Here is a 21,692-nt window from a genome sequence, read left to right as displayed (position 1 = left end):
AACACAACAAGTGAGCAACCCCAGGCCTGGAGGATAGCCACAGGCACAGGAAGTGTGGCCAGGCTACGGAGGGCACGTCAAACACAGACACACAGGGTACCTGCCCCTCCCTGGATGGGCTCAGCATGAGCTCAGACCCCAGCAGGCACCTGCGTGTGGCAGACGGGAGCAGGAAAGGGGGATGTTGGGCTGAGGGCTGGAAGGACAGCTGAGGCAGACTCCAGGGACACCCTTCCCAACAAGGAAAGTTAAGGACACAGGTGCCTCAGAGACACAGGACTCTGGTGACAAAACAAGGCATCTCTGCGCAGAATTCGGGCCCAGGGTTCTGAGTCCCCCTCTTCCACCTGAGCTTGTCTCTTTCCAGAAAAGCCACACTGACCTTGTCCCCATAGCGAAGCTTCAGCCTCTCCCTGATGAGCAGTCCCCTGACCAGCAGCTTCCAGTTCCCGAGGGCCCGTTTCTCTCTTTTCTGCAGGCAAAACAAAGAACACCAAATGTTAAGTACTGTCACTTTCAGGAAAAGTCTAGATGGAACCTATGAACATCTGAAGATCTAAAGATCCAAAATAAGATTCTTCGGTTAAAAGAGTTTCCAACCATACCACGTCTGTTTTAAAGGAGCATGATTTTATAAAGTGATGCATGTAAAAGGCACCAAAACAGAAGCCTCTTTTTAACTGTTAGCAACTTGAACATCTTCGAGGAGGAGGCTTGGACCACAGGCAATGCCTTTCAGCAGAGGGAGTCATGGATGGCGGGTGTGGCAGCCGCCAGAGCCAGGATCCAGGTACACAGTGGACAGGGATGCTGGATGGTGAGGTACGGACAGGACCCTGTCTATCCAGGGCTGGCTCCCTAGGGTGCCCTCTGCAGTCTGAGAGCTGGAAAGAGCTTCGGGGCCTGCGGTCTCTCCTGTTACCCACAGTGCAAGTGAGGCACCTGCCCCCACGTAGGGGCTCGTGTTCCCCGCCCTTCTGCTTTCACCTCAGGCCCCCACCCAGCCTGCCCTGGCCACATGGCTCACCTCCTTCTCCCGCTTCTCAATGAGCGCCTGCTCCTTCTCCCAGGCAGCTAGGAGCACATCTTTGTATTCCTCGCAGACAATGTACCCGTCGGTTCTGTAAGGATGCAACATGGATGGCCTTACTTGAGACTGCCACCTCCGGCCTCCCCTCCCTCTAGCCTCACCTCCCCCTTGCAGAGGCCAGCCAGCTGCTCCCCAAAGAATTTCCATCATCAGGTATCTACAGTCCCAGCCCTAGCTGCCAATAGTACCCGTGCAGGAGGCAGGCCTGTGGACTCCGGCCCTGCGTCTTCCCCAGCCCCACCCCCACCTCCTGGGATGACAGAGGTCACCTAACCAAGAAGCGTGCTGACCTCGCCTGGTCCCTTGTCCCCAACCCCCAGGAGACGGTTTTCATCTAGCATCACGAGCATGTGGTGTCATTGGTTTTGCTGCCTCTGGATGGAGGCAGAGTCAGCCCGAGTAAAAGTGTGAAAGGAAAAGGTAAAGTGTTAAGGCTGACTTGGCAAATTCAGAGTAAAACCCGGAAAATGGCCTCAACCCCCACATCAACTTCCTGCCCCTCCTCTTGGACAGCCAGCCCTCCTGCCGGTGCCGCGGAAGGACCCTCACGCACATGGGATGGGAGTAGCCTTTATGGAAATCGAAGCCGGTGATGGCCTGGACACAGTCAATGTCCAGCTTGCGGGCCACGCGGTGCAGGTTGGGCAGGTTGAGCTGGACGCAGCCAATGGGCATCATGCTGGGCAGGAAGAGGTACACGTTCCCAAACTCATTCCGGGGGACCTGCAGAGGGTAGCACAGCCGGTCCAGCCAGCAGCAGTGTGCAGCAGCCCGGTCCTGACCCGTCAGAACACTGCCCTCACCTTGCCATCCACAGCCACAGGTGGTTGGTACTCCTCTGTCTGCCACTCGCCAAACAGGCCCAGGTCGTTGTGGTCCTGCAGCTGGGGCTCGGCAAGGCGGGCCTTCCGGGCCCGGTTGGAGTAGCCTTTCACCATCTGCACCAGAGGGAACAGCCAGTTATAGGAGGAGCACCACTTCCAGAGCACTTACTATATACCAGGTACTGTGCTGAGGGCTTTCCTGAACCCATGGCCTCATTTAACCTCCACCATGAGCCCGAGATGCACACACTTCCCACCTGCTTACAGTGCCTAGTACCACCGTGGCCCCAAGGACAGCTGCTGCTAGCCAGCACCTGCAGATGGTCCCTGCTCTAGGCGCTGTGCCCCGCGGGGCGGTCCCACCACTGTCTCCACTGCGCAGACAGACAGGAGACCCGCGAGCTGCAAGCCACTGCCTACAGCCACAGGCCGGAGGGCCAGAACCAGGCTTTTACCAGCCACACCACGCACTCTACCTTCATCGCAGACAGGGTGACTGGGACCTGGAGATGAAGTCACTGAAGTCCCATCACTCGGTGAGTGACAGGGCTGGGATTTAAACCCGGGAACTAGCTGTGTCATGCATTCTGGAAGGCACTGACGGCATGGGACACCCCCCCCCCCCCACCCCGCACACTACCCGACCACATCTAGTGCCCAGAAGTTTCACTGGGGAGCACGAGCAAGAAAGCTGCCTACGTGCCACGAGGAGGAGCAGGACGGGCACACTGGGCACCTCTAGCTCAGGGCTCAGCACGTTTTTTTGGAAAGGGTTATATACAGCCTGTTTTATAACCCTTAAAAAATGTCACATGTCTTGCATGCTCTGAAAGATCCATCTTACAAATTCCCCCATTAGACTAAGACATATTTGAATGCTTTCTCTTCCTTTGGTCTTTCTCAGGCTAGAAAAGTCAGCCCTGGATTCCTCTCCCGGGTACGCACTCAGCAGCCGCCCCCCCCCCACCCCCCCCAGCCCCCCCGTGGTTACCTTGTAGGGCACTTCTCCCAGCCTCACCACTCTGGCCTGTTTCAGCCACGTGTCCCGGGAGTGCAGGGTATGCACGCAATCCCTGCGGGAGCCAACAGAAGGAGACACAGGACAAACTCAGTCCATACCCAGCTTGGAGCACCCACGGCACAGATGCCTGCCTCACATGGCTCCCCAGAAGGAAGGGGTCAGGCCTCCATTCTCTCCTCGGGCTGGGCTCCTGGGGGGACCAGGAGACCTGTGTTACACAAACAGCGAATCTGGACTTCCTATCTTCTCAGAAATGTGTCCATTTACAAATCTGACCTAAACAGAGTTGTCTTATCTGTCGGGCTGCAAACCAGGACTGCAGTACCGGCACCCTCCACACCACCATGCCAGCGCCTGGCTGCCCAAGGCCTGGTCTGCTGCTAAACACAGAGATGGGGGAAGGACTGAGTGTCCAGAGAAGGGGCAGGGAACCCCCAAGAAGACCACACGAGAACTGCGAGCTAGTGAGTTACCACGGAATAATGACTCACGCACATGGAACAGTCTTAATTCCTGGCAGCCAGTGACTGCAGAGCATGCCTCTGGCTTCACTCTCCTTCCAGGGTAAGCGCTGTAGCCCAGCCTTGCAAGGCTACCTCCCCACGAGTTCCAACTTCCTTGCTTGCTGAGCTTTCTGTGACAGGACATGCTCATCTCCTCCTCAGTCGGCAGCCCTACACTCTGGCCAGAGTGTGGGCTCCGCAGAGTGAGGGCATGAAGTTCCCTTCCAGTGCGGAAACCAGGCCCTCTGCTCCTGCCTCCTCTGTGCCACGGCCTACAGGGGAGACCCTGCATGAGCCACTGTCCCTTCTGGAGCCTTGGGGGCATCCTCTGTCTGTCATGACAGCCCATGAGCTCTGTCCTCTCTGCTCTGCCAGGCTGAAGGAGGACCAGACGCTTTCCCGGTGCTAGAGCATCCCGGTTGGGGCTGGGACCTCCACTCGCACTTCCCCCGACCCCTTGGCAGGCTACACAGCTCTGATCGCCCCAAGAGCCATTATGTCACAGTTATGACTTTCACATGGGAGTGGGGAGAGGCTGGACACTGTCAGGACATTCCAAGGAGCACAGTGGGGAAGTGGACAGAGCCCTGTCAGGCTAAATCTCAACTTCTAACCACTTCACACCATCCGAATGGCTGTTATCAAAAAACTCGAAAAGTGTTGGCGAGGCTGTGGGATAACTGGCATCCTTGCATGTTGCTGGTAGGGCTGTAAAACCATGCAGCCATTGTGGAAAACAGGAGCCTAGTTCTTCAAAAGTTAAACACAAAATTACCGTATGATCCAGCAATTCTACTTCTGGGCGTGTACCCAAAAGAAATGTAAGCAGAATCTCAAAGAGATTATCTGTACACCCATGTTCACAGAAGCACTATTCACAAAAGCCAAAAGGGGAAGCAATGCAAGGGACCCTAGAGGCCAGTCACAAAAGGACAAATACTGCGCGGTCACATTTACATAAGGTCCCTACAAGAGTCCAATAAAAACCAGCGTGGTGGCTGCCAGAGGTGGGGGGGCAGGGGTTAGGGTGAGTGTTTCGTGGGGATAGAGTTTCAGTCCTGGAGGGGTGCTTGAGTGGCTCAGTGGGTTAAAGCCTCTGCCTTCGGCTCAGGTCATGATCCTAGGCTCCTGGGATCAAGCCCCACATCAGGCTCTCTGCTCGGCGGGGAGCCCACCTCCTCTCTCTCTCTGCCTGCCTCTCTGCCTACTTGTGATCTGTCTGTTAAATAAACAAATAAAAAATCTTTAAACCAAAAAAAAAAAGTCCTGGAAACAGATAGTAGGGATGGGTGTATGAGCCAATGTACTTAACACTACAGAAACATACATTTACAAATGGTTACATGGTAAACTTGGTTTTGTCTATTCTACTATCCAAAAAAAAAAATGTCTGCCTCTGGGGCGCCTGGGTGGCTCAGTGGATTAAGCCGCTGCCTTCGGCTCAGGTCATGATCTCAGGGTCCTGGGATCGAGCCCCGCATCGGGCTCTCTGCTCCGCAGGGAGCCTGCTTCCCTTCTTCTCTCTCTGCCTGCCTCTCTGCCTACTTGTGATCTCTCTCTCTATCAAATGAATAAATAAAATCTTTAAAAAAAAAAATGTCTGCCTCTAATGCTCTCTCTGATGACTGACATGGTTGGTCCCTGGGGACCAGGCCTGCTTCCTTCTCACTGGACCTGCTTTCCCCCCACCACCTGAGGAAGCCTGTGCCTTCCAAGCTCTGACTTCCGGGGGCTGAGGCCCGACCAGGTAGGACACCTCCAAAGATGCAGCAGAAAGCTCGGCCACATACCCTGAACAGAGGGCGTTGGCAGAGTCCCTGCAGGGCTGCACACAGGAAGGAGGTCCCACTCAGAGCCCTTGTACCACCTACTTGTGTGATTTCCCTGCTCCACTGTTTTCTCTTTATTCTCCTGTTTATTAAGAACATCCTCTACTCTGCCAGCATTCCCTTGATCCCAAAAACCAGACAAAGACCCCATCAAAAAAGGAGATGTTGATGAACACGGATGCAAAAATTCTCACCAAAATACTAGCCAAGAGGATCCAACAGTACATTCAAAGGATTATTCACCATGACCAAGTGGGATTTATTCCTGGACTGCAAGATTCGTTCGAAATCTGCAGATCAATGAATGTGATACAATACATTAATAAAAGAAAAAGAACCGTATGATACTCTTGAGAGATGCTGAAAAAGCATTTGACAAAGTACAGCATCCTGTCTTGATCAAAACTCTTCAAAGTGTAGGGATAGAAGGTACATACCTCAATATCTCAAAGCCATCTATGAAAAACCCACCACGAATATCATTCTCAATGGGGAAAAACTGACAGCTTTTCCCCTAAGGTCAGGAACATGGCAGGGATGTCCACTATCACCACTGCTATTCAACATAGTACTAGAAGTCCTAGCTTCAGCAATCAGAAAACAAAAAGAAATAAAAGTCACCCGAATAGGCAAAGAAGAAGTCAAACTCTCACTCTTTACAGAGGATATGATACTTTATGTGGAAAATCCAAAGACTCTCACTCCAAAACTGCTAGAACTCCTACAGGAATTCAGTAAAATGTCAGGATATAAAACCAGTGCACAGACATCAGTGGCATTTCTATACGCCAACAACAAGACAAAAGAAAGAGAAATTAAGGAATCAATCCCACTTAAAATTGCACCCAAAACCACAAGATACCTAGGAATAAACCTAACCAAAGAGGCAAAGAATCTGTACTCAGAAAATGATAAAGTACTCATGAAAGAAATTGAGGAAGACACAATGAAATGGAAAAACGTTCCATGCTCATAGATTGGAAGAACAAATATGGTGAAAATGTCTATGCTACCTAAAGCAATCTACACATTTAAGGCAATCCCTATCAAAATACCATCAACTTTTTTCAAAGAAATGGAACAAACAATCCTAAAATTTATATGGAACCAGGAAAGACCCCAAATAGCTGGAGGAATGTTGAAAAAGAAAACCAAAGTTGGCCGGATCACAATTTCAGACTTCAAGCTCTATTACAAAGCTGTCATCATCACGACAGCATGGTACTGGCACAAAAACAGACACATCAATGGAACAGAACAGAGAGCCCAGAAATGGACCCTCAACTCCGTGGTTAACTAATCTTTGACAAAGCAGGGAAGAAAGTCCAATGGAAAAATTGGACAGCCACATGCAGAAGAATGAAACCAGATCATTTTTTTATACCACACACAAAAATAGACTCAAAATGGATGAAGGACCTCAATGTGAGACAGGAATCCTTGAGGAGAACACAGGCAGCAACCCCTTTGACCTCAGCCACAGCAACTTCTTCCTAGAAACATCACCAAAGGGAAGGGAAGCAAGGACAAAAATGAACTATTGGGACTTCATCAAGATCAAAAGCTTTTGCACAGCAATAGAAACAGTCAACAAAACTAAAAGACAACTAACAGAATGGGAGAAGATACTCACAAATGACAGATCAGATAAAGGACTAGTATTCAAAATCTACAAAGAACTTATCAAACTCAATACTCAAAGAACAAATAATCCAATCAAGAAATGGGCAGAGGACATGAACAGACATTTCTGCAAAGAAAACATCCAAATGGCCAACAGACATATGAGAAAGTGCTCCACATCACTCAGCATCAGGGAAATACAAATCAAAACCACAGTGAGATACCACCTCACACCAGTCAGAATGGCTAAAATTAACCAGTGAGGAAATGACAGGTGTTGGGGAGGAACCAGAAAAAGAGGAACCTTCCTACACCATTGGTGGGAATGCAAGCTGGTGCAGCCACTCTGGAAAACAGCATGGAGGATCCTCAAAAAAGTTGAAAATAGAGCTACCCTATGACCAAGCAATCGCACTACTGGGTATTTACCCTAAAGATACAAATGTTGTGATCTGAAGGCACATGCGCACCCCAATGTTTATAGCAGCAATGTCCACAATAGCCAAACTATGGAAAGAGCCTAGATGTCCATTGACAGATGAATGGATAAAGAAGGTGTGGTGTGTGTGTGTGTATATACATATATATATATATATATAGGAATACTATGCAGCCATCAAAGGAAATGAAATCTTGCCGTTTGCAACAATGTGAATGGAACTAGAGGGTATTATGCTGAGTGAAGTAAGTCAATCAGAGAAAGACAATTATCATATGATCTCCCTGCTATGAGGAATTTGGGAGGCAGGGTGGGGAGTTGTGGGGGGCAGGGAGGGGAAAAAATGAAACAAGATGGAATCAGGAGGGAGACAAATTGAGACTCAATCTCAGGAAACAAACTGAGGGTTGCTTGGGGGTTGGGGGTTAGGCATAGGGTGGCTGGGTGATGGACATTGGGGAGGGTATGTGCTATGGTGAGTGCTGTGAATTGTGTAAGACTGATGATTCACAGACCTGTACTCCTGAATAATACATTATATGTTAATTTTTTAAAAAATCCTCTACTCTATCTTTTTGGTCTTTCATTCCAGTTTTAAAAAGCCACTTCTTGAGACACCTGGGTGGCTCAGTTGATTAGGCATCTGCCTTCAGCTCAGGTCATGATCCCAGGGTCTTGGGATCGAGTCCCCCAGAGGGCTCCTTGCTCAGCAGAGAGCCTGCTTCTCCCTCTCCCTGCCGCACCCCCTACTTATACATACTCTGTCTCTCTGACAAATAAATACATAAAATCCTTAAAAAAAATAAAAATAAAAAATAAAAAGGCACATTTTAGTTATCATTTTTGTTTTTTTAGATACACACTTTATTTAAATTCAATTAATCAATATATAATGTATTATTGGTTTCAGAGGTGGAGGTCAGTGATTCATCAACCTTACATAATACCCAGTAATCATAACATCACGTGCCCTTACTCTATCACTTCTCAGCCTTTTGGCTAAGATCAAGTGTAACATCACATGCCCTCCTCAATGTCCATCACCCAGTTACCCCACTCCCCACCCCTCCAGTAACCCTCAGTTTGCTGCCTGTGATTACGTCTCTTATGGTCTGTCTCCCTGATTCTGTCTTCTTTTATTTTTTCCTTTCTCCTATGATCCTGTTCTGCTTCTTAAATTCCACGTATCAGTAAGATCATATAACTTTCTCGGATTGACTTATCTCGCTTACTGTATTCTTCTAGCTCTAGCCATGTCATTGCAAATGGAAAGATTTCATTTTTGATGGCTGAGTAGTATTCCATTGTAATTTCTTTCTACTGCTATTTTCTTAAAAGGTCTGCTTCTATTTTTCTTTCTTTCTCACTTTAAATTGACATTAAAATTTTTTGTTTTAGGGGCACCTGGGTGATGCCATTGGTTAAGCGTCTGACTCTTGATTTCGGCTTAGGCCATGATCTCAGGGCTGTGAGATGGAGCCCTGCTTTGGGCTCTGTGCTCAGCAAGGAGTCTGCTTCAAACTCTTTCCCTCTGCCCCTACCCTGCATGCATGCTCTCTCTCAATAAATAAATAATCTTAAGAAAATAACTTTTGTTTTAATTTTGTAAGTATTTTACGTTCTTCTTATTCCCTTCCCCTCTTCTTCTGCCATTTTTTTTAGTGTGGACAAAATATATACAAAATATACCATTTTAACCATTTCTAAGTGTGTAGTTCCGTGGTGTTAAGTACATTTACACTGTTGAGTAACTGTCCCCACCACACACCTCTAGAACTTTTCCATCTTCCCAAACAGAAGCTCTGTCCCCATTAAAATATCTACTCCCTTTAATTTTCATGATCAAATCTTGTATTTTCTTCTTTTGTATGTTTGTAACTTACATTTTAGGGATGTACTTCCTATTGTCCCATATAAACCTTGTCAAACTTCTCCATTTTTCCCCCATAACTCTTTTGTACCTGCTGGTCTTTTAACCCTTGTTTTCATCTTCAAGCCTGAATCCCTTCTACATGTGCCCCCATGGAGGGCGCACACATACACACACCATAAAGCTCATCCAGTTTGACATAAACAGCACCTCCCGCCCCCGTCCAGGAGCCTGATAATCCCAGGCCATTCGGAAGCCCACAGGGCCACCAAGCTGCCTCACGCACCTGGAGTAAACAGCTTCTCCACGACAATAGCCAAGAATCGCAGCTGTCTCGGGGTAGATGGCCTCGTATTTCAACAGATGCCTCTTCAGTGCATACAGAGGGTGGTTCTTGTATGTGCCAATGACAGTAGGCAAAGGCTGGCCCAGGTGCTTTGCCTGGAACTGCAAAGGCCAGAGAGATAATGCTGAACATGTTTGGAAGAGGAGAGGAGGTCTGAGGCAGGCGAGCCCTAGACCACCTTGTTCAGGAAAACAGTGGAGCAGAGGTTTCATAAGCACCAATAACCATAACATTGTGCCTGCATACTGGTTCTAGGCAGGTTTTCGATAAAGCATGGAATCCCGGGGCTTGTGGCAACTGTGAAAAGTCATCTAACCTATTCATTCTCAGTGCTTGGACACCCTGGCCAACCCAATCAGGTTAGTGCCTGCTCTTGTCCTCAAGGAAGACACATGGTTTTCTTCAGGAAGGCCTTACCTGCTCTGTGATGGGGTCTACTTGGATCTACTTGACCCTACTCTCCCAGGAAACTCCAACGGGCCATTGGCACCGTGTGACTCTCCTTGCCCTCCTGTGAAAAACACTCGTTCTTTTAGTACTTCTTTCAGGATTCTGATTTCTCAGTGGACAATTCCACATGGGGCTCAAATACGGCAGGGAGACACAGGCCACCACATTCATAAGTTTTGTCTTCTTTCCCTCAGAGCAATTTATATGACTGCATAAATTGTTTTAGAGCTCCAAATTTACAACTAGGCAGTAACTAAAAGTGTGCTGCATAACGGCCGGATAGACGTAGGTTCAAATACCTAAGCAGTTAATCTCTCAGAGCCTCCATTTTTAACTGGTAAAATCAAGGCAAACGCCATCCCAGGTCTATAGTATTGTGAAAATTACAGATCACACACAAAGATATCCCCACCACATGGGACCAGGCATATACAAGGGGCACCAAGATGGGCCTTCAAGCCCACAGCAGCCGAGGCCTTACCTCTGAGTCTTCCTTCTTCTCCCTCTCCACCAACGGGCTCTGGTATGGTCTCAAGGTTTCAGCCCACCACTTGGCATCGACCCGGCACTTGCGGGTCGCAGTCATCCAGTCTGGATCGTACCTCTGGGTAACATCCCGGACCCAGCCATCACCGTCGATGCCCACCACGTAGGTCATGGGCTTGGTGGCATACTTGTAACAGGACAGGGCCTGGCCCACCACACCATGCACACAGTCCACACACACCCACTTTTCCTCTTGCTCACAGAACACCTCTAGCCACTGGTCTACACCAGCTGCTTTCCCTCTTTCTGCCCCCTCACCATCACTGGAGATTTTCTTGCCTCGTTTACTCTTACTGCTTGAAGAGCTCGTGGATGCTGCTGGGAAGCCAGGGTGCTTAGGGTGCCTTCCACGTTGGGTCCTGGAGAAACTCCTGGACCCTGCCTTTGATCTCTGCCTGGGAAGGCCAGGCTCAGAATCCTCATCAGATGAATGATGGGCTTCCCCACTGGAGAGCTCGAAGTCAGAACCGCTACTACCCTTGTCACTCCCACTCTCTTCTTTATAAGACACCCTGGAGGCCACCTGCCGCTCTCGGCCATGCCGATGTCTCTGGGTGTCCTCCTGCTGCCCTCCTGCCTTGTGCTCTTCTTCCCTGCTGGAGGGCTCTCTCTGTTTCTTCCTGACCGTAGCTTTTTTGCTCCTCTTCCCTTTAGCACTTGGACGGCCAGGGCCCTTAGATGATGTGACCTCTTGTCTGGTTCCTTGGCTGGTCTTGGGTTTGGTTTGGCTTTCTAGAACTGGGCTGCAAGTTTCCAAGGAGCCTCCAGCACCTTCTGCAGATGTCACCTTTGGAGCTTTCTTTCCCTTAAACAGAAGAGGAAACTATGTTTTTCCTTTCTGTGCTCATATGATAGAGATCCTATACTCTGCCAGGGCTAAGTCACTGGCTACAGAACCAGCATACACAGGATGTCCCCAGCTCAGACAGGGTAGGGCAGGGCCAACAATCCTTCAGGAATGTAAGAATGTATTCACTAAAATCTGTGGTATCTTAGCTAAGCCACAAAGTAAGTCTTCGCACTCTAGAACCGGGTGGGAGGGGCAGGGATGTGAACACAGGAAACACACGAACCTGGTTTCCAACTCTAGTTCTGCTCCTCATTCATTATGTGTTCCAGTCAACTATATATACATTTATTTACATTTTCTCAAATATTTATTTATTACATATGGGTAAAACTCTGAGTCAGTTTCCTCAGTAATAGTACCCACCTTGCACATAACATGCCTTGCAAATAAATACTGATGGACTTAATAAACTTGCTGCATTAAGATGATGGAATTAAATCCACCTCTGGACCACTAAGTCTCAACAGTAACAACAGTGCAGCTCATCTAGTGCCAAGCCTCCTCCTCAGATGACAGCAGAAGGTAGAGTCCTTCACCCCTTACTATTCAACACAGCTGAGGAGGAGGAGGGTGGGGCCATTCTGCTGCGTCACAAGGCAGAAACTAACCCACCAGGCAGCCCGGACCTCTCTTGGGCCCCTCTGTGCCCTCTGTGCCACTGGTGACCAGTCTTCCAAACACGGGGGTGAGCAAGGTAGGCTCGAAGGGGCCCACACTCCATAAATGCCGACCCGTAAAAGTAGTCCAATGACCAATTTTTTTGTTATATGATAATTTCTCCCTCCCCGCTGAGCCAACTGCCCTTTGGGAGAACCCCACCTTTGCTGGGGGTAACTTCAGAGGAATTGGCTGCAGAGACAGAACCAGTCGGGTCGAGAGCTGTAGGGCCCGGAGGATCAGTAAAAATATCTGTGGGGAAAAAGAATGATGCATTTATCCTAAGAAAAGAATGAAAGTTTTAACTCAATTCACGGTATTTGTTGTTGTAGTTTTTTTTAGAACACGGAAAAGTTAGAAACAACCAAACAATAGGTGCCTAAAACCCTAAACACTACTAAAAATGATGCCAAACAGGTATCTCTTTATAGAAAAATGGAAAGATGTTCACTACATCTCAGAGAAGTTTGGTTTTTAATGTGTTATATTAAAATTCGTTTAAAAAAAAACTGACAAAAAGAATAACTCTTGGAACAAAAAAGCAACCACATTCTGGAAGGTAGAAGTGCAGAAAAACGAATATGAGGTGACAGAAGGGAATATAGGTCGCAGGGGAGGGGCCGGCTCCTGGCAAGCCGCAGAACACCAGCGCACACAGTCAAACTTTTAGAATTTCACTCCACTGAGGGACAATGCTCCAGAGGCTAAGTGAGGTGGGTGGAGCCCTCGCGGGGACAGTGTGGTCTCAGGTCCTGTGGGATCACAGAACAATCCAGGGTGCCTGAGTGTGGCACAGTCCCCAAGTATCAGAGTAGGAAAGTAGGCTACAGAGACAGAGCCGAGGAGTGGGCTCTCAGCTCAGGGTTGCCATAAACCGTAATCCTGGGCACAGTCAAGCAACTGCTTTTCATGCAGGAACCCCACAAGTGGCAGACCCGGGGAGCAACCCACCTTCCTCCACCAGGAGGAGAGGCATGGGAGCGTGCTGCAGGAATCTGCTGGGTTTGGAGACTCTAAGCAGGGCCATGCACCAGAGATAAAAATGCTCAGTCACAGGCTGGGTGAGCCTGGAGTGCCCCCGGAGACCAGGGAAACAGGAGGGATTGACTGCTTTTCTCTGAGGGCACACTGAGGAGTGGGGCCCCGAGCTCTCAGAGCCTGGCCCCTGGCAAAGGTGGTACAATTCCACCTCCAGCAAAGACATTTTGGAGAATCACTGCAACAGGCCCCTCCTCCAGAAGATCACTAACAACACCCAGCCAAAAACCAAGTTCAGCCAACAATGACAGCTGTGGAGCTCCAGAGCGAGGGGAATGCAGCACATACAATTCCTGGCTTTTTTTTTTAAACCAGGATTCTTTAGTCTCTCCAAGTTAAATGTTCTAAATTTTATTTTTCTCTATTGTTTTTTAATTTTTCCTTTACTATTTTAACTACTTTATCTTATCAATACCTTTTTAAAAACCTTTTTTAATTTTCACTGTTATATTCATATTCTATCCCTTCACTGTATTTAACCTTATTTTTTGGATACATGTTAAGTTTTCCTTTCTTTAAAATTCTAGGATACAGTTTCTTCTAAGAGATTGAAATATACCTTAAACCTAGCATATGGCTTTACTCTATTCTCTAGCCTGATGACATTCTTTTTTTTTTCTTTTCTTTTTTTTCAAGTGACTTCTCATCAATTCGTTTTTTAGAATCATTTTTAATTTTCATCTTTATAATTAGAATCCATCCCTTCATTGTGCTTACCCTTATAATTTTATATATATATTCGCTTTCTCTAAAATTTTGGCAGCTTCTTCTAACAGACCAAAATATATCAAAAATCAAGTGTGTGACTTTATTCTATTCACCAGTGTAATCTTGTGTGTGTGTGTGTGTGTGTGTGTGTGTGTATAAATATATATATTTTTTCTTCTCCTTTCTTCTCCCCCTGGCTTCAGGTCTCTTCTGATTTGGTTAGTGTACATTTTTCTGGGGTCATCGCTACTACCCTTCTAGTATTGTGCTCTCTCATTCATCTATTCTTATCTGGATAAAATGTCAAGGCAGAAAAACTAACCTCAAAAAAAAGAACAAGAGGCAGTACTGATGCCTAGGGACCTAATGAATACGGACATTAGTAAGATGTCAGAACCAGAGTTCAGAATGATGATTATGTAGATGCTAGCCGGGCTTGAAAAAAGCACACAAGATACTAGAAAATCCCTTTCTGGAAAAATAAAATAACTAAAATCTAACTAAGTTGAAATCAAAAAAGATATTAATGAGGTGCAATAAAAAATGGAGGCTCTTACTGCTAGGATAAATAAGACAGAAGAGAGAATTAGTGATATATAAGACCAAATGATGGAGAATAAAGAAGCTGAGAAAAAGACAGAGAAACAACTACTAGACCATGAGAGGAGAATTTCAGAGATAAGCGATAAGACAAAACAGTATTAAAAGAATTGGATTCCCAGAAGAAGAGGGGTGAGCAGAAGGTATATTGGAACAAATTATAGAAGAGAACTTCCCTAATTTGGGGAAGAGAACAAGCATCAAAATCCAGGAGACACAAAGAACCCCCCTCAAAATCAATAAAAATAGGTCAACACTCTGTCATCTAAGAGTAAAATTTACAAGTCTCCATGGCAAAAAGATAATCCTGAAAGTAGCTCGGGACAAGAGGTCTGTAACCTACAATGGTAGAAATATTCGATTGGCAGTAGACTCCTCCACAAAGACCTGGCAGGCCAGAAAGGACTGGCATGATATAATCAGAGCACTAGAAAAGAAAAACATGCAGCCAAGAATACTATATCCAGCTAGGCTGTCACTGAAAATAGGAGAAATAAAAAAACTTCCAGGATAAACAAAACCTAAAAGAATTTGCAAACACCAAACAAGACCTATATGATATATTGAAAGGGGTCCTCTGAGCAGAGAGCCTAAAAGTGACAGACCAGAAAGAAACAGAAACAATATACAGTAACAGTCACTTTACAGGCCATACAGTGGCACTAAATTCATATCTCTCAATAGTTACCCTGAATGTAAATGGGCTAAATGCCCCAAGCAAAAGATACAGGGTATCAGAATGGATAAAACAAAACAAAACAAAGACCCATTGAGATGCTGTCTGTAAGAAACTCATATTAGACCCAAAGACAACCTCCAGATTTAAAGTGAGGGGGTGGAAAACAATTCACCATGCTAATGGACATCAAAAGAAAGCTGGGGTGGCAATCCTTATACCAGATCAATTAGATTTTAAGCCAAAGACTATAATAAGAGATGAGAAAGGATACTATATCATACGTAAACAGTCTGTCCAACAAGAAGATCTAGCAATTTCAAATATCTATGCCCCTAACATGGGAGCAGCCAACTATATAAACCAATTAAAAACAAAATAAAAAAAACACATCGACAACAATACAATAATACTAGGGGACTTTAACACCCCCCTCACTGAAATGGACAGATCTAAGCAAAAGATCAACAAGGAAATAAAGCCTTTAAATGACACACTGGACCCGATGGACAACACAGATATATTCAGAGCATTCCATCCCAAAGCAACAGAATACACATTCTTCTCTAGTGCACATGGAACATTCTCCAGGAGAGATCACATCCTGGGTCACAAATCAGGTCTCAAACGGTACCAAAAGACGGGGATCACTCCCTGCATATTTTGAGATCACAATGCTCTGAAACTAGAACTCAATCACAAGAGGAAAGTTGGAAAGAACTCAACTACACGGAGGCTAAAGAGCATCCTACTAAACGATGAGTGAGTCAACCAGGAAATTAAAGAAGAATTTTAAAAATTCATGGAAACAAATGAAAATGAAAACACAACTGTTCAAAATCTTTGAGCTACAGCAAAGGCGGTTCTGAAAGTATATAGCAATATAAGCCTTTCTCAAGAAACAAGAAAATCTCAAGTACACAACCTAACCCACACCTAAAGGAGCTGGAGAAAGAACAGCAAAGAAAGCCTAAACCCAGCGGGAGAAGAGAAATAATAATCAGAGCAGAAATCAATGAAATAGAAACCAAAAGAATACTAGAACAAATCAACGAAAATAGGAGCTGGTTCCTTGAAAGAATTAATAAGATTGATAAACCCCTGGCCAGACTTATCAAAAAGAAAGAGAAGGGACCCAAATTAATAAAATCATGAATGAAAGAGGAGAGATCACAACCAACACCAAAGAAATACAAACGATTATAAGAACATATTATGAGCAAGTATACACCAGCAAATTTGACAATTTGGAAGAAATGGATGCATTCCTAGAGACATATAAACTGCCAAAAGTGAACCAGAAAGAAGTAGAAAACCTGAACAGACCCATAACCAGTAAGGAGATTGAAACAGTCATTAATAATCTCCCAACAAACAAGAGCCCAGGGCCAGACGACCTCCCAGGAGAATTCTACCAAACATTTAAAGAAGAATTAACATCTATTCTCCTGAAACTGTTCCAAAAATCAGAAACAGAAGGAAAACTTTCAAACTCATTTTATGAGGTCAGCATTACCTTGATCCCAAAACCAGACAAAGATCCCATCAAAAAGGAGAATTACAGACCAATATCCTTGATGAACACAGATGCAAAAATTCTCACCAAAATACTAGACAATAGGATCCAACAATACATTCAAAGGATTATTAACCACGACCAAGTGCGATTTATTCCTGGGCTGCAAGGGTGGTTCAACACCCACGAATCAATCAGTATGATACAATACATTATTAAAAAAAAGAACAAGAACCATATGAAACTCTCAATAGATGTTGAAAAAGCATCTGACAAAGTACAGCATCCTTTCTTCATCAAAACTCTTCACAATGTACAGAGAGAGGGTACATATCTCAATATCATCAAAGCCATTTATGAAAAACCCACAGCAAATATCATCTTCAATGGGGAAAAACTGAGAGCTTCTCCCCTAAGGTCAGGAACACTACCTTAGGGCTGTCCACTATCACCACTGCTATTCAAATAGTATTAGAAGTCCTAGTCTCAGCAATCAGACAACAAAAAGAAAGAAAACGCATCCTAATCAGCAAAGAAGTCAAACTCTCACTCCTGGCTGATGATATGATACTTTATGTGGAAAACCCAAAAGACTCCACTCCAAAACTACTAGAACTCAAACAGGAATTCAGTAAAGTGGCAATAAAATCAATGCACAGAATTCAGTTGCATTTCTATACACCAACAACAAGACGCAGAAATTAAGGAGTTGATTCCATTTTTTGGACCCAAAACCACAAGATACCTAGGAATAAATCTAACCAAAGAGGCAAAGCATCTGAGAAAACTATAGAGCACTCACGAAATAAATTGAGGAAGACACAAAGAAATGGAAAAACGTTCCATGCTCATGGAAGAACATTGTGAAAATGTCTATGCTGCCTAGGGCAATCTACACATCTAATGCAATCCTTATTAAAATACCATCAATTTTTTTTCAAAGAAATGGAACAAATAATCCTAAAATTTAAATGGAACCAGAAAAGACCCCAAATAGCCAGAGGAACATTGAAAAGGAAAACCCAAGTTGGTGGCATCACAATTCTAGGCTTCAAGGTCTATTAGAAAGCTGTCATCATCAAGACAGTATGGTACTGGCACAAAAAGAGACATATACATCAATGGAACAGAACAGAGAGCCCAGAAATGGACCCTCAACTCTATGGTCAACTAATCTTTGACAAGGCAAGAAAGAATGTCCGTGGAAAAAACACGGTCTCTTTAACAAATGTGTTGGGAAAATTGGACAGCCACATGCAGAAGAATGAAACTGAACCACTTCCTTACACCACACATAAAAACAGACTCAAAATGAATGAAAGACCACAATGTGAGACAGGAATCCATTAAAATCCTTGAGGAGAACACAGGCAGCAAACTCTTCGACCTCAGCCACAGCAACTTCTTCCAAGACACATCTTCAAAGGCAAAAGCAAAAATGAACTATTGGGACTTAAACAAGATCAAAAGCTTTTGCACAGCAAAGGAAACAGTCAACAAAACCAAAAGACAACTGACAGAATGGGAGAAGATATTAGCAAGTGATGTATCAGATAAAGGGCTAGCACCCAAAAATCTACAAAGAACTTATCAAACTCAACACCCGAAGAACAAATAATCCAGTCAAGAATTGGGCAGAAAACATGAATAGACATTTCTACAAAGAAAACATCCAAATGGCCAACAAACACATGAAAAAGTGCTCAACATCACTCAGCATCAGGGAAATACAAATCAAAACCACAATGAGATACCACCTCACACCAGTCAGAATGGCTAAAATTAACCAGTGAGGACATGACAGGAGTTGGTGAGGATGCGGAGAAAGGGGAACCCTCCTACACTATTGGTGGGAATGCAAGCTGGTGCAGCCTCCCTGGAAAACAGCATGGAGGTTCCTCAAAAAGTTGAAAATACAGCTACCCTATGACCCAGCAATAGCACTACTGGGTATTTACCCTAAAGATACAAATGTAGTGATCCAAAGGGGAACGTGCACCTGAATGTCTAGCAGCAATGTCCACAATAGCCAAACTGCAAAGAAGACATCCAGATGGCCAACAGACACATGGAAAAGTGCTCCGAATCACTTAGCATCAGGGAAATACAAATCAAAACCACCTCACACCAGTCAGAATGGCTAAAATTAACAAGTCAGGAAAACGACAGATGCTGGCAAGAATGCGGAGAAAGGGGAACCCTCCCACACTGTTGGTGGGAATGCAAGCTGGTGCAACCACTCTGCAAAACAGCATGGAGGTTCCTCAAAAAGTTGCTAAATAGAGCTACCTTACGACCCAGCAACTTCACTACTACGTATTTATCCTAAAGATACAAAGGTAGTGATGCGAAGGGGCATGTGCACCCAAATGTTTATAGCAGCAAGGTCCACAACAGGCAAACTACAGAAAGAACCTAGATGTCCATCAACAGATGAATGGATAAAGAAGATGTGATATATATATATATATATATATATATACACAATGGAATACTATGCAGCCACCAAAAAATGAAATCTTGCCATTTGCAATGACATGGAATGAACTAGATGGTATTATGCTAAGCAAAATAAATCAATCCGAGAAAGATAATTATCATATGATTTCACTGATATGAGGAATTTGAGAAACAAGACAGAGCATCATGGGGAAGGGATGGAAAAATGAAACAAGATGAAACCAGAGGAAGACAAACAATAAGAGACTCTTAATCTCAGGAAACAAACTGAGAGTTGCTGGATGGAAGGGGAAAGGGAGGGTTGGGGTGACTGGGTTATGTGTATTGGAGAGGGTACGTGCTATGGTGAAAAAAAATAAATAAAAGAATTAAATGAAGTATCACTTTGAGAAGAAAAAGTACAAAACATCATTATCACCAGATCTCCAAAGCCTATTCTGTTTACAATTTTTCCCCATAAAAAAGTCTTTCCACCAGAGGCTGCAGTTCTAAAAATTCTGCTACCCTATAAGGAGGGGAGTCTTCTCATCGGAATGAACATCCAAAATGGCAAGCGATAAAGCATCTGAGCAAGATCTTCCAGGCAGACATCAGCATCTCCTGAGTCACTATAACGCCTCACTGAGAAGGCCAGAAACAGGAGGGCGTATTTTCTTTGAGATGCTGTGTCATAGCGAAAAAAATAATAATTTTTGCATATTTATTCTGGAGTTCCAAGTTGGGGGGAGAATGAGAAAATAACAGAGAAACCCAAATTGAAGGACACTCTACAAAATTCCTAAGCAGTACTCTGAACAAAGTGTCAAGGCAGGAGGGATGAGGGAAGATCCAGAAACTGTCAGAATGGAGGAGACAAAGGAGTCATGATGGCTAAAGGCAATCAGAAGTAAGCCAGACACCAAGAGCCAACTGCTTTTTGACATGGGTACCAAGGCCATGAAATCCCCGTTGAAACACTTGTCTTCAACCAGTAGTGAAGTAGTGAACACAATAAACAACTGGAAGAATAGTCTCCTCAACCAAGGGGGCTGGGACAACTGGATATTCACATGCAAAAAGGAGGGAGTCAAACACCGGCCTCCCATCATATATAAACATTAACTCAAAATGGATGAAAGACTCAAAATGGATGTTAGAGCTGAAATTGTACAACTCTTAGAAGAAAACCTAAGGGGGAAAATTAGATTTGACACTAGATTCTTAGACATGGCACCAAAAGTATGAGGAATAAAAAAAAAAAATAGAAAAAGGAGACTTCATCAAAATTAAAACTTTTGTGGCTCAACAGACTTTCTACAGAAAGGGAAAAAACAACCTCCAGAATAGGAGAAGATATTTGCATGTATCTGAGAGTGGATTAGCATCCTGAATACAGAAAGAACCCTCACAACTGAACAACAAAAAGATGAAGAACCCAACCAAAAAATGGGCATAGGATTTGAACAGGCATTTCGATTTGAACAGGCATTTCTCTTGAAAAGATATATAAATGGCTAACACGCAAAGAAGATGGTAACATCATGAGTCACCAGGGAAATGTAAATCCAATCCACAATGAGCCAGCACTTCCCACCTATTAGGATGACTAGAATAAAAAAAAAAAAAAAATACAAGTGTTGGAGACGATCTGGAGACACTGAAACCCTTGTATGTTGCTGGTGGGAATGTAAAATGGGGCATCTGCCGTGGAAAAGTTTGACAATTATTCAGAAGTTAAACATAAAATGACCCAGGAGCTTTACTCCTAGGTATATAGCCAAAGAATCGAAAACAAGTACTCAAGTACATACAAGTTTATGGTAGTACTCCTTACAACTGCCAAGAGGTGAAAACAACCTAAATGTCCATCAACTGAAAAATACACAAAATGTGGTCTATTCATACAATAAAATAATATTCAGCCATGAAAAGAAACAAAGGGCTAACATAAGCTACAACTTAGATAAACCTTGAAAAAGCTACACTTAGTGAAAGAAGCCAGACACAAAAGGTCACATAGGATACTTCTTCCACATAAAACATCCAGAATACATAATTCCATTAGGGACAGAAAGCAGATTGGGGCTGCCAGGTACTTGAGGGAGAGAGAGGAGGGAGTAGTAGAATGGGGAGTAATTATTTAATGGGCACACGGTAGCCTCTTAGGGGGTAAAATAATTTGAAAATACACACAGGAACCAAGTTTTGGAGGATAATACTCAAATATTAATGCTTTTCCCTGGATGGTGGTATTACGGCATCATCACTAGCCATGTCAGATACCTTAGACTTTCTTAAAGTGAATCAGAAGAGAGGTAAAGATGCCAGTTGTTTGGGCTTTTAAGATCCAAGAAGCCTGGTCTCCTTCCCTAAACAAACAAAACATATGTAATGAATAGGAACCTTCCGGAAATGAAGCCGTACTTCTACTCTATTTTTGGTAGACACAACTCTCCTGACTGCACCACTGCCAGCCAATATCATTTCTCAAATCGGAAGGTAGGGAAATGCTTCCTGATGGATTTTAGCAGACAAGGTTTGAAAAAACATTTCCTATGGACTTCTAAACATAATTTTTGAATAGTTAAGGGAAACAAGGCTAGGGCACCTGACCAAAAAGTTAAGTGTTTACAACCCCAGGACACCACGCAACTGAAAGAGTGCAGG

The 21,692-nt window shown here is 44.6% G+C and overlaps 1 protein-coding gene across 2 annotated transcripts in view; it reads right to left on the bottom strand.

The window, feature by feature from the left end:
- XPC (XPC complex subunit, DNA damage recognition and repair factor) overlaps nt 1-21,692 on the bottom strand; it is a 50,792-nt gene that overhangs the window by 1,754 nt on the left and 27,346 nt on the right. For both annotated transcript variants that reach the window (XM_045991343.1, XM_045991344.1), the window contains exons 8-15: nt 12,211-12,300; nt 10,477-11,346; nt 9,486-9,646; nt 2,906-2,987; nt 1,894-2,028; nt 1,644-1,813; nt 1,028-1,121; nt 383-472 (exon numbers count right to left, since the gene is read on the bottom strand). In XM_045991343.1, the coding sequence (XP_045847299.1) occupies nt 383-472; nt 1,028-1,121; nt 1,644-1,813; nt 1,894-2,028; nt 2,906-2,987; nt 9,486-9,646; nt 10,477-11,346; nt 12,211-12,300 (1,692 nt within the window). The remainder of the gene's footprint in view (nt 1-382; nt 473-1,027; nt 1,122-1,643; nt 1,814-1,893; nt 2,029-2,905; nt 2,988-9,485; nt 9,647-10,476; nt 11,347-12,210; nt 12,301-21,692) is intronic.

The sequence above is a fragment of the Meles meles genome, chromosome 20 (assembly GCF_922984935.1).
Source record: "Meles meles chromosome 20, mMelMel3.1 paternal haplotype, whole genome shotgun sequence".
Taxonomy (NCBI): Eukaryota; Metazoa; Chordata; class Mammalia; order Carnivora; family Mustelidae; genus Meles; species Meles meles.
Note: the sequence above shows the minus strand (reverse complement) of the source record. Positions and strands in the feature narration are given on the sequence as shown.